This window comes from Cuculus canorus, chromosome 1 (assembly GCF_017976375.1).
Source record: "Cuculus canorus isolate bCucCan1 chromosome 1, bCucCan1.pri, whole genome shotgun sequence".
NCBI classification, from domain to species: domain Eukaryota; kingdom Metazoa; phylum Chordata; class Aves; order Cuculiformes; family Cuculidae; genus Cuculus; species Cuculus canorus.
Genome location: NC_071401.1, coordinates 9,182,309 through 9,196,058, shown reverse-complemented (window position 1 = coordinate 9,196,058; position 13,750 = coordinate 9,182,309). Strand labels below are relative to the sequence as shown.

The 13,750-nt window shown below is 38.0% G+C and overlaps 1 protein-coding gene across 2 annotated transcripts in view; it reads left to right on the top strand.

Moving 5' to 3' along the window:
- The window catches only part of CNTN5 (contactin 5), a 229,500-nt gene that overhangs the window by 212,518 nt on the left and 3,232 nt on the right, over window positions 1–13,750 (top strand). For both annotated transcript variants that reach the window (XM_054055996.1, XM_054055995.1), the window contains 4 exons: window positions 303–412; window positions 10,014–10,200; window positions 10,663–10,775; window positions 12,112–12,280. In XM_054055996.1, the coding sequence (XP_053911971.1) occupies window positions 303–412; window positions 10,014–10,200; window positions 10,663–10,775; window positions 12,112–12,280 (579 nt within the window). The remainder of the gene's footprint in view (window positions 1–302; window positions 413–10,013; window positions 10,201–10,662; window positions 10,776–12,111; window positions 12,281–13,750) is intronic.

Here is a 13,750-nt window from a genome sequence, read left to right as displayed (position 1 = left end):
GGTGGGGGAGAGGGCATTTACAAATACTAAAGATTATTTTTTCAAATCATAGACAAGAGATTCTGTCACAGTTTGCTGCATCTGTCACCAGTGATGAGATTTTGATGTAGCATAATACAAATAAAGAAATACAGTAGAAATATCTTCATCTTGTTCAATTTTTCATGTTCCCTGTAATGTCATACCTTCTTGAAAGTATTAAGGTAGAATAAAGGAAGTAAATGACAGTTTCAGGTGGAGTGATTTTGATAAATACAGCTTGTTACAGTGGAGGTTTATTGTTTCCATTTTTCTTAATACAGAACCCACTGCTGCTCCCATCGATGTCAAAGCTACCAGTTTGTCTGTATCAGAGATTCTTGTTGCGTGGAAACATAATAAAGAAAGTCTAGGAAGACCAGAGGGATTTGAGGTATGAAACGGAATATAATAATGAGAAGTCTTGTTGCTTTTGCTAGTGTTGCATTCTGTTAACATGTGCAGTAGTGAAACTTCAATAGAAATTACACTCGTTTTAGCATACATATGACTAGATGTAGAACAATGGTCACAGTTGTAGCACCAGCATATCTTTTATTTATTTGTGCTTAAAAACTCTTCAACTCCAGTTCTTATAACATGTCTTTGACACTTCAAAAAAAAGCCGAAAGGACTGCAAGTGACCCAGCATGCCTCTTTCACAGGCTGGAGAAGATTAGATATTGACTGTTTCCAGCTCTAAATAACCAGTTCAGCCTTATTATTTACTGAGAGCAATCAACACAGAAGAAGGGAAGAGCCTCTGGCATCCATGTGCTGTCATCCCGCAAAGGCCAGGGGACATTAGCTGGGCAGATAGTAAAAGGTCAGATGTCAGGTCACACCATTTACAAACAAAGCCCTGACAGAAACAGCCCTTCCTGACTTGGGAAAAAGAAGCAGCCCTGGCCACAGACCTCCTCACACTTGTGGATCCATTTTGAGCTTTGGGATCAATTTGCAACCCAAACCTCCAGGAATAGATCAGATATAGGACTAAACCTATGCTTTGGGTCCACCATGACCCATCCTGACCTTGTGGTTCAGACTACTCTGCTCTTTACAAAAAAGCTCAGCTAGACCAAATTTACTGATTTGGGTGTGTGGGCTATTTCACCTGCATTAGCCCTTTAGAGAGTGCTGAATCTTTCCTAATTCTCTACAGTAAAAATGAAAAGGGGATATATAGGTAGATCTGAGGCAGATACCAATGATATGGATACCTAAAACCATCTTGTGACCTAGTTAGCACAGAGTGTCTCCCCAGCAGCATGTCCAAACAAGACTTAGGGGTTGGTAGCTATCACTGATGGCCTTAGGAAGGAAGCATAGGTGCCCAGGCAGCACCAGAGCTGCCACATTCTCCAGCATGGCCTCAGGCTGGATGACCTTGACCAGGACAGCATGTTTGCCCCACAGCTTAGACACAGTCAGTATTTTTTTGCCTGATTTCCTGTAGCTTCTGGATACTTAGATACTCCCGTATTGATCTCCAGTGCAGTCCAAGCGCACTGTGACCATGACGTGTCCTCTCAGGTCCCTCATTTGTCTAGGTCTCTTGTCCATATATGTCTCTAAGCTGAATTCTGCAGACTCTCTTGTACTTTATCCCTTTTTCGTCTATATATTAAATATGTGTTTACCTCTTTGCACACGGCTTGCTTCACGCAGCAAAAGTGGTATCTGTTTTACCTTTAGAACCATTATATATAAAAAGAACAAAGCTGTATCTGATGGAGATGATAGCCACCTTGCAAATCCTTTCCCTCTCCATGTGGAAGTGTTTCACTTGCTACTAACATTTGTCTTCAGTTTCCAGGCCAGTCTTTTATTCTCTGAAATAACTACTCACTCTAACCTGTCTTTTTCTCTTCAGAAACGTGGCTGTTTTGATACACCTTTTCAGATGCCTTGACATCCTCTAAATTACACCTACTATTTTTACTCTCATCCTCATTCCACTGGTCACATTGAATCTCAAAATGTTCTATTAACTTTGTTTTACATATTTTTTAAAATAAAAAATAGGTTTTCTTTCTAACAGTGAAAATCATTTATCTAGAAACTTATTCTTACAAAACATGAGTGTGTTTTGCATTTAGCTGCTTCTCACCTAACAGAGAATCTACAGATGTATCCCAATGATAGGAAGTTATTATAGGTAGGATAGTGGGCTCTTTTCATATCAGAGGTGAAGCTTGGAAGTGCTTAGACCCTCAGAGCTTAGCATACTCTAGCCCCAGCTGTGACACTCACCTCCTCTACTCCTCTCATGGACTTCTCAGGAATGAGTTTGGAAATTGTTATTGATACAGCAGGCTTTATAAGTATTGAACCCTATTAAAAATTTGGCTCCTTGCTGTACTCTACAACAATTTTAGGATTCTAGCATGACAATTACAGTATAAATATTTCAAGCCAGGGTTCTGCAGTTCATAGAACAAAAAAAAAGAAAGATAAAAATAAAAATACTTCACTACTTCTTTCTACCCTATCCCATGAGAGAATTAGAGGACTCTTCTGAGATACTGCTTTTGTCTGGGGAGAGGAGGATGCTTTCCTCTCACACTCTTTTCCCTCTTCGTTCATTTGCCAGAATTTTTCTGCCCTCTCTCCAAATCTTTCTGATCTCAAAGGTATTTTCTAACCTAGGAATTCTATGATTCTATGAAACGAATCTTTCCGGGATTAGTTTGTTCTTTTCTGTCCTCATTCCCGGGAAGAATTATGATCAGAGCAGCCCTTAGTCAATAAAAAGAAGAGTAAATGCTGTGCTCCTGCATGATTCAACAGGAGAGAATGCAATCCAAGGATGGTACTAACTAGATCTTTTCAACTCCATTTTTGGGAAGCTTTTCATCAAAAAGAAAATAATGACTTATAGGATCAGAATAGTGAGTCAGTATATTACAACATTCAATTAAGAAAACTAAGTCCACACTATCAATCAGCCAAATTTTGCAAACATACTGACATATTCTCTTAAAAGCATCCCATCAGTGTGAAAAGGAAGGACTATGTATACAAGACACTATGGCTAACACCCCCCCCAAAAAAAAAACCACAGACGTACATAGCAGCTTTATGCTTTCCATTTGATTCACTTTCTTCAGATTCTGTGACCACAATTTTAATTTAGAAACTGATTTTGAAAGTTTTATCATATAGCATGATAGAATCGTTTGGTTGGAAAAGACCTTTTAGATCATCAAGTCCAATCATACCAGTCCACTACTAAACCGTGTTCCTGAGCACTTCATCTACCCATCTTTTAAATACCTCCAGAGATGGACTCAACCACCTCCTTGGGCAGCCTCTGACGGTGCCCAATAATCCTTTCAGTGAAGGAATTTTTCCTGATGTCTGATCTAAGCCTTCCCTAGAACAATTTGAGGCCATTTGCTCTTGTTTTATCATCTGTCACTTGCGAGAAGAGACCAACACCCACCTCTCTGCAACCTCCTTTCAGGTAGTTGTATATAGTGATAAGGTCTCCCCTCAGCCTCCTCTTCTCAAGGCTAGACAACCCCAATTCCCTCAGCCACTCCTCAAGAGACTTGTTCTCCAATCCCTTCACCAGCTTCGTTGCCCATCTCTGGACATGCTCTAGGACCTCGATGTCTTTCTTGTAGTGAGCTGCCCAAAACTGAACACAGTATTCAAGGTGTGGTGTCACCAATGCCGAATATAGAGGTTCAATCACTTCCCTGGTCCTGATGGCCACACTGTTTCTGATAAAAGCCAAGATGCCATTGGTCTTCTTGACCACCCGAGCACACTGCTGGCTCATAGTCAGCTGGCTGTCAACCAACGCCCCCAGGTCCTTCTCTGTCAATCAGCTTTCTAGCGACCCTCCCACAAGCCCTTAGCGCTGCACAGAGTTGTTGTGTCCCAAGTACAGGATTGGGCATAGCCCTTGTTGAACCTCATACCATTGGTTTCCACCCATTGATCCAGTGCAGCCCATCTCATACCATTGGTCTCAGCGCACCAGTCCAGTAGTACAGTGAAGAATATAGCTTGTAGTACTCCCTTAATCCACAAATAACAAATAGATAATGTACAGAAATCCAGTGATTTGATAAGAAGATGATTTTTTTTGACAATATTTTCTTAATGTAGAATTATTGTGGACCGCAACTAAAATATTGCCTTCAATTCAAATTGAAGGCAAAGTCATCTGACTAGCCACTCTGTTTTCATGTCTCAGTTTGTGTTCTGCCTGTGATCATTGCATCAGTGACAACCACCCACACGGTCTTCACATTTCATGGCCTTTTAGCAACAGCATTATAAAAGGGGGGCTATTTTTTATGTTTGGTGTCTAATCAACAAAAATGACAGAATATATACTGCATGTGGATGAGTTTGCAGTGACCCACTTTCGCTCTAGCCATTTTTGCACCTTGTACTAAGGAGTAATGAAAGGCAAAGTAACTTGTCCAGTTTCACATTGTCAACCCTGAAAGGCAGTGTTAACTGTTATGTCACATGAGTTTTATGCAAGGTTTGCTGTAGTAATTTGCATCTTCCAAAGCACATATTATTCCTGACTTTGGTATAGATTTGTCAGCTGCCCACCCGACCTTACTAAATATGTGTCAGCTACACTCTGATAAGGTATAATAGAAGTAGCTTGAAAACTTTGTTGGAATGGTAGAAAAATACAGTGTGTGGATCATACTTATTGTTTAGAATCCATAACCTGAAGGTTATAATATATATTTCAGCCTTAGGCTGAATTCTTTGTCACTCACTACTGTTAAGGAAGGGAAATGGAAAGAATTACTGGCTTGAAGAATAGATATTTTTTTTTCCTTTCTATTTTTTTCAGAAACCCAAGGCTAACACTCAAGTGTAGATCACACAGCTCATATCCTTTTCATTAGAATTCCTCCAAGGGATAGGAGCTTAACTAACCTGATCAAAAGGTCAATTTGTGACAAAAACAGTACAAAAAAGTAGATAACATTGACTACTGTTTTCACAGAGAATTACTGAACATATTTATGTCATATTCTATCTTACAAAGAGAATCTTACAAAGAGAAACATTCAAGAGTTTTTGCTGTTTCTTGGATGTACTTTATCTTTTTTTAAAGTGGGTCAGAAAATTATATCCACAAGGTACTGGAATGTGAGGTGTTTTTCATTTACTGACATGTGTCTTGAAGTAATTTAGAAAGGAAGTAGGGATGTTTTTACCAGAGGATTCTAAAGAAAGACACAAAAAAAAAAAAAAGATATTCAAGCTTGTTTCACCAGCCTGAATATCTATCTACTAGACTTCACTTTTGGAATGAATGGATTTTCCAAAACACAAAATTAACATTTGGATAGTTTTATACATGACTCAATTTTGCCTACAAAGTTACTTGTACTCTAATTCAAACCCCCTTAAAATCCTGAAGACTATAAGCAGGATTTTATAGCACAGCAGTGCCACTGCTTTTCAAGTCTATAAGGACATGCTCTTTTTCATGGGGCGCTCAAGAGTGCCATACCATTTACAATGTTTGTATCATGAATAGTTTGTTACAAGACTAATAGCTTTCTATCGCCTAAAATCAGAAACCTAGATAATTACTGATTTTTCATAAGAAAATATAATTTTATGATAGCTCTCAAAGTTGAGGTACAATACTGATCTTCATCCCATGTGCATGCAGGACTAAATGGGAGAAGAAAGTACCTGAGAAAAGAGAAAGAGAATGCAAGCTATTCCAGAGATGACCCCAAAACCTAGGAGTACTGAATGGTGTTTTCCTTCTTCTTTTCAGTCAACAGTTGTTTTGGTGAGAGGGAAGGAACTGAGGTTGATTCACCTTTTTAAAGGAGTGTCTCATGTTGTTCTGAAGGATGGTCACACCAACATCTTGAGATGACACAAAAAGCAACTCTTCTCCCATTCTAAGAGCTTGGTTTTACTGTTGCAGTTGTTCCAGTGCTACCATTTGCATGACTGCAGTGTATCAGTTCAGGGCCTTGACAGGTTTTCTGACAATGATAGCTAAAAAAGTTTTTATGAAATCTGAATAATTTTTTTAGGACTAGCAGCAGTTCTTTTGGCTCATCAGTCTTTCTTCCCTAGCACTTTTTGTACTCTAATATCTCTTAAAGTTCATTTTCAGTTATGGCAGTACTGTTGATTTTGCTAAAGACCCAGAGAGCACAGGGAAGTTTGTGTGTTTGTCCACTTCAATTAATCCTTTCTAATTTTGGCTGTTATGCATACCCGAGAAACTAATATGGAAGAAAGAGTAATATTATTTAAGACAATTTTTAATATGAAACTTCAAGGAAGTAATCTCTAAGATTTGAAGAGAAAAATTTTAGATAGAAACATATTTTTTATGTGTTAATTTACTTTTAACAATTGCTTAACCGGCAATCAGGACAAAACAACTTGTATGTCCATACATCTTCTCTGTTCAGCAGTTTAAATATCTTTATGGCTTTCTCTCCAGCTCAAAGAGATGGGTTTCTGGAAATCAGATGTAAATCAACGGAAAGCCAGCAAAAATTTAAAATGTCACAAACAATAATGTATTAAACAGACCAAATGCTTTCCCCTTCCTTTTTCCTTTTTTAAAATATAGCCTACTCTTTGGTGATTTATCCTTCATGCTATATCAATATTCAAAGTTATCATTAATGAAAACCTATTCTAAGTGTGGTAAATCCTATCTGAGCAGTGTAAATTAAGGTTACAGAAAACAGGAAGATTTGAAAAAAGAACAGACATATAGAAGTGTAAATAAAAAAGGCTTATATTTTAAGAAATGTGTCAAGGACGTTTAAATATCAGTAGTATCTTCATTTTTGTTCAAATTGGTGTGAGTTCTCCCACTGTTGACCTCAGTTAACAATCATTGGAGATCTTTTTTTATAACCATTTTTCTTTTAGTTCATTTGGCCATCAACTAATAGATGAGTGCATCAAGAAAGAAAAAGAAAATCATATTTTGAGATCAAAGTCCAAATTCACCTGACAAAACTTTAAGAGGAATTTTAAAAGCAGGAACCAAACAGTTAAGGTGTTTGAAGTATAGGAGAAACTGAAATAGAAGCACTGCCAAATTGCATTTCATGCTTTTGCTGCTTAATACAGTATATTAATTTCCTCAAGAATACCCTTTTGCTAAGGGACAACACCTTGTCTTGTGGTGCAGCAGAAATGGTGAGGAACATATCATAGTTATTTTTGCAGACTTAAAGTATGCAAAATATAATGAGCATCCAAACTGATAATGCTATATAAGCAATGGTGGGGAACATTTCCAAACACATGAAAAATATGAAAAGGGCTCAGTTATGCTCCTAGATTTCTTCCACACTTATCAGGTTTTAATATCAACATAGTCTTAATGCAAATGTTTAGAAAATCAGGTCTTCACAACTCCTTTATATTAAAAAACAGCTTCAGTGCAAAAGTTGGCAGCTCTCTACTGTCTTGCACATTGAATTCACGTGAGACATTGTATGCCCTGTGAATAAACTACTACAATGAGACCTATTGAGCTACTTATAATTTTGCTCCTGGCTTTCTAGAGTCAGGATTTCACTACTACTGATACATTTCCATCCCTGCTGCTGTCCACCAGTGTTACCTTCGGCAAGTAACCTTCCCTTCCAAGAAGGTCAATGGCATCTTGGCTTGTATCAGAAATGGGGTCACCAGCAGGTCCAGGGAGGTTATTCTCCCTCTGTACTCAGCACTGGTGAGACCGCACCTTGAATACTGTGTTCAGTTCTGGACCCCTCACCACAAGAAGGATGTTGAGGCTCTGGAGCGTGTCCAGAGAAGAGCAACGAAGCTGGTGAAGGGGCTGGAGAACAAGTCTTACGAGGAGCGGCTGAGAGAGCTGAGGTTGTTTAGCCTGGAGAAGAGGAGGCTGAGGGGAGACCTTATTACTCTCTACAACTACCTGAAAGGAGGTTGTGGAGAGGAGGGAGCTGGCCTCTTCTCCCAAGTGACAGGGGACAGGACAAGAGGGAATGGCCTGAAGCTCCGCCAGGGGAGGTTCAGGTTGGATATCAGAAAAAAAATTCTTCACAGAAAGAGTCATTGGGCACTGGCAGAGGCTGCCCAGGGAGGTGGTCGAGTCGCCTTCCCTGGAGGTGTTTAAGGAAAGAGTGGATGAAGTGCTTAGGGACATGGTTTAGGGAGTGTTAGGAATGGTTGGACTCGATGATCCAGTGGGTCCTTTCCAACCTGGTGATTCTGTGATTCTGTGATTTCCCTGCTGAATCCTCAGTAGACTTCACTAACTGGATGACGGGGTCTCCAGGACATGCGCTGCCTCTCACTAACTGTTCTTCCAGGTCTTACTGCTATATGGCTCTCATTACTTTACTGTCATATTTGTAAAGATGAATTGCAAGTAAAATGAAATAAATCTGTCCAAGACATAGTATGCATTCAAGGTTCAACCCTAGTGTGTGAATAAATGGTTTCTGATTCTTTTTTTCTTTCCAAGAAAGATGTGAATAGGTATTACTTCAGATGCCAACAGGGTTTCTCAAGCATTCAGCTAGCAAAATACCTCAGTGAATCATGCTTATTTCAACAAGTGGTCACTACAGCTAGATTTGCTGTCTGACTCGTAATTCACCTAAGAATTAAAGTAACAGTATTTGAACACAAGACCATGCAAACACACACAAAAGATATTTACATTAATTTTACAACTAAAAGAGTAGACTTTGTGTGGGCATAAACTGATAAACCTTGATCAAAGTTAACAGAACCACTTTAGTCAAGTGAAATTATGACCTCAAGTGTATATTTTTGCAGACAGATAATCTAAACCTATGGTTTTTAAATAGCAGTCCTAATGCAATTATAAAAGGTCAGCTTTGTACTTATTGGTCTTATATTCCTATGAACCCCTCATTTTTTTTTGGTTCGCCATTTTCTGGGATGCATGCACATGAGTGCTGTATTGTTCATGACCTTTTGCTTAGAGAAAAAGTTATCGAGATATAATATGAACAACTTATTATGAAATAACCAACTTCACAGAAAAGGTCAAAATGTGGAATAAGTGCAACTAGGTCTCAGCATGAATGACAGTAAGCTGAATATAGGTCTTTGAATGGCGCATTAGTGACATCTTCTGTCAGGTAAATAAAGGTCCTATGGGAATTATCTTACTTGTGTACGTCATCTAGATACACAAAAAAAGAGACAGTACTGCTCTTTTTTTTTTTTTTATACTTATGTCCTGCAAATACTTAGCCACTAAGGAAAGAGACTAGTCAAATTCTTAGCTCAGCTCTGTAACCACTTTGAGATTATGCTAAACTCAGTACAGATACCAGAAATATGGACTAAGAACTATGAAAGATTTTTTAGGGGCTTTATATCTGAAAAGCAAGGTCATAAACATACTATCAAAATGGCATTTACCAGAAACCTATTCCTTTCCGAGAAATAAAACTGAAACAACTTCCTTCCTTTTCTTCAGTTAATATTATTCAGATGAATGAAAGGTGTCCTTCAATGTTCTGTAATTTCCTTTTCATTGCCCTGATAAGAAAACTCATGGCTCTGAGTTGCAGAGAGCCAGTAAGGGAATATTGTTCATGACACTTATTAACTGATGCAGTCAAAGCTTCCCAGGGTGAAGGCAGATATTCTGGTAGCCTACTAGCAGATGAGCTCTCCTTGAATTCTTGGAAATACTTTTGAGTCCTTGTCAATGTTCCTCCTTTGCTCTTTCATCTTGTAGTTGTATCTTCTCATGCCAGTACACTGCAATTCGATATACTTTGGGTAATACCACGTTATTCTGAGTCTCGTCATTTTTAAGATGTGAACATTGCTTGGCTCTGAGGTTAGGCTGCAAATCCTACATGTTTAAAAAGGCTTGATGGTCAGACAATAGGCAGAAATGGCAAAAAGACCCTCTTCAGGATAACAAATACAAGCATCTGGAAGCATGATCTTCCCAGATGCCTCTATCAATCCTTCATTTTGTTGCTCGTTGACAGGTTGGTTACTGGAAGGACATGGAGCAGGAAGAAGCAGCGGAAAAGGTCAAAACAGAGGGAAACGATTCATCCATCCTTCTGACAGGATTAGAAGGAAATACATTATATCACCTAACGGTGAGGGCATACAACGCTGCAGGGTATGGACCACCTAGCACTGCTGTGCGTGCAGCTACCAAAAAGTCCCGTAAGTGATCTCAGTACCTTTGCTGAAAGGGAGAAGGCAGAAAGCAATCTCTGCTGTCTTGGGCTTTCCTTTAATAAGAGTGTATAGTAGTCAGGAATCATTTATAGTTTTGATTCATGGCTTTGCTTCAATATTTAAATATGAATTCATATGACTTTGAATTCCTAACAAAGGTTATCTTCCTGGAAAATGAGAGATTTTTAACAAAGAAGGGATAGAAGAGAATTCAATGTCTATATCTCTGTAGAGTATTTGGGGTGGGCTAAATAACTATACTATGATCTACTAAATAACAAAAAAATCTACTAAATGAAATAAAAAAAACTTTTAAAATTCCAGCTAGAATTAGTAGCCAGTTAACACAAGCAGTTGCAATGTAATAAAAGACTGAAATATTTTTCTTTTGATTTTAAAGAAACTACCTATAAAAATATTTCTGTACATGTTATTTTTCATCCTCAGCTCCCAGCCAAGCACCAAGCAATATTATGTGGATACAGGATGGCTCTCATGTGTCTCTTGGGTGGGAACCAGTCAGGCCTCTAGCTAATGAATCTGATGTAATGGGATATAAGGTCAGTGCCTTCCCTTCCTTGCTCACCTTTCTCTCTCTTGTTGTTTTTTTTCCCTTTTTCTTGTTTTTCAGTCTAAGTAAAGTATGCTGTGTGCACTGTGTGCAATCAGTTTTTACTGTGAAAAGCAATAACTATAATTGAAAAGAGCAAAATACCACAGCATTTTCTGTTTGTAATTTTCAACTACTGATCATAAACTGAGTAAGCTCTAACTCATGGATCATGTCATCAGAAGTGGCTATTAATAGGACCAGTCTGCAACAAAATTCCTACTAACACTTCAATTTAACTGTCTGCAATAGGATTTAGAGAAATGAAGAACAGTGAGGCATCTTAAAATGACATTAAAATTAATATTTTTATGGAGTACAAACACTAATACTTCAGTTGTTTTTGTGGTCATGTTGGTGATGTTTAAGAATCAGGGATGGATGGAATATCTGGCATTTAAAGTTTTGAAATTTTAAAGATGAAAGCACAGATTAATTCTTAAATAACAAGTCATAAGAAGGACTGGAATTCACTGGAACCTTCAATCAAACCAGAATTAATTAATTGTTTTTCCAAAGGTGTGGTTGGGCGTTGTTTGAAACATATATACTATCCTTTCTATAAACTACAATCTGATATTACCTCATCAGGTAATACCACCAAGAAAATGTAAAATGTTTCAAATCAGTAACTGCTCTAACCTTTGTCAGGATCCCTGGGATTTTGAAGAAGTTCAGTTGCCTACTTTGCTTTTTTACACTGCTCTGACCTTTTCAATTTTGTCTGGGAACAGAAATTTACACAGAAATGCCAAAAAGACAGCTATGTACTCACTTGCTTTCCTCCCATGTGCCATAAGCTTGAACTGAGTTTCTCAGGAGATGCAGGGACAGAGCTGAGCTATTCTCAGTTGACTTGGCCATCTAAGGTAAACATGCTAAAGACATTATTTAGGAAATTTTCTTTACATTTGAAGTTGGATTCTTGAGCCAAAATGTAAATATCTACATAAATTTGGGGAAAATTTGAATCAAATTGAACCCAAAATGCATTTAGAGAAAAATTGTGCAAAACCTAATGCTGGAATGGGCAAATGCTATATCTTCACTCTGTATTGTAATCAACATCCATTCACATGCATTAATTGCTAATATACTTTGCTGTTAATGTTTTGAAGCAATCAGAGAGAAGGAAGAGTAAAAGCAGATGGTTGTTCAAATGTAATGCTAAGAAATGCTTAATGAAAGTACTAAACAGCTAACATTTCCGTGACTGCATTATCTACACAAAGTGTCTGTTATATAACTTGAAAGACCACTATGACCACTGTATTTATCGACCATAGGTATTATTTAGGCAAGAAGGTCAGAGCAACAGTCAAGTTATAGAAACACAGAAAACATCTGCAGTCGTACTTCTTCCTGATGTTGGTGTCTATATCATCGAGGTCTGTGCAGTCAGTGAAGGAGGAGATGGGACTGCAAGTCCCCAAATCAGAGTTCCATCTTTTTCAGGTAAGGTTACACTTCTGTAGCAATTATTGCAGTACTCGTTAACTCTGTTAGTCTCTGCCTGAAAAAAAAATGTTCTCACAATTCATCTATTAGATATAATCTTTAATCACAGTTTTCAGTTCTATGTGGGAACAAAGGTATCTACTATCATTTGAGATGCTCAAGATTATCTGAGCATCCATGTGGGGCTAATGAATGAAACAGGATTTACAGGAAATATCCCTTTCTAGAATGATGTCTGGAAATCTAATTGAGTTGTAGATGTCTACACATGCACTAGGTGTCTCAAATAGCATTATAGTGAGCTGTGAATATATACATATGCACTAGTTGTCTCAAATGGCTTTATAGTGAGCTGTAGATGTCTACACGTGTGCTAGGTGTCTCAAATAACCTTGTAGTCAGCTGCAGTGTGATCCACACAGACCAACAGTGAGGCCTACATGGCAATTCAGCTGATCTTCTGAATTCAGTATTCAGACATGGCACTTACGGACGTTTGAGACATACTAAGGCATCACAAATATTTGCACTGAGCTGGCAGATAGGGTGCAGGACTTAAAGGATATGTGGATCATTCTGGTCCACCAGTCACAGGATTACAATCTAAAACAGCTAAAATGGCACGCATTTAGGTAGCTTTAGAATAAGATGGATTTCTCTGTAGGTGCCATTGATTACCTTGAATAGGTTTTACTTTCTTAAATTATTAACATATTACAGTATTAATTTATTATCATGAAGTAAATTATGATGTCTAGCTTCTATTTCCTCAGTTACTGCAGAATATTGGAAGTATCACTATCACACAGGTAAGAAAGAGGACGGAGGATTAGTGGCAAGAACAACCAGAAAATAGCATTGCCTTTTGCCTAAACAAAACGAGGCATCTTAATTCTAACTTTCTGTTAACCCTATAAAATTCTACTAAACGCTGTTTGTGATGTGCGACCTAAAAGATATGAGACTGAAACTTCATTCTAGAACTAAAATTTCAGCTCTAATCTAGTCACAAACTATTGTGCTGTCAGAATGCAGAAGATATCAGTCCCTTCTCCATGGAATATTTGTTTCATGTATCTTTTGAGCCATAACTCTTGACCATAAAATCTCTTATGCCCTCTAACCTGACATCTTTTATTAGACTATACAGAAGAGATAAATTCTACTTAGAATAGCTGTGACACAAACAAACCCAGTCTGGTTCCCTTCACATCTGAGATTTGTTGCCACTGCCAGCCTGTAGCATATTTCCTCTTAACACAGATTTTTAAGGGACTACTCTTATCTAAAAACATCACTGGGCTACTGGGCAAAAGACTACTTTTTCCTCTGGGCAAACGGTAAGGTCAAGAACTAGCTATCATTCTTTGTTTCAGGAAGAGTATTTGTGATGGTGACTTAGGGCATCTTCTGCAGCCTAATTCTTTTTGATGATTGAGGCGTAAACGCACATACACTTTTGGAATT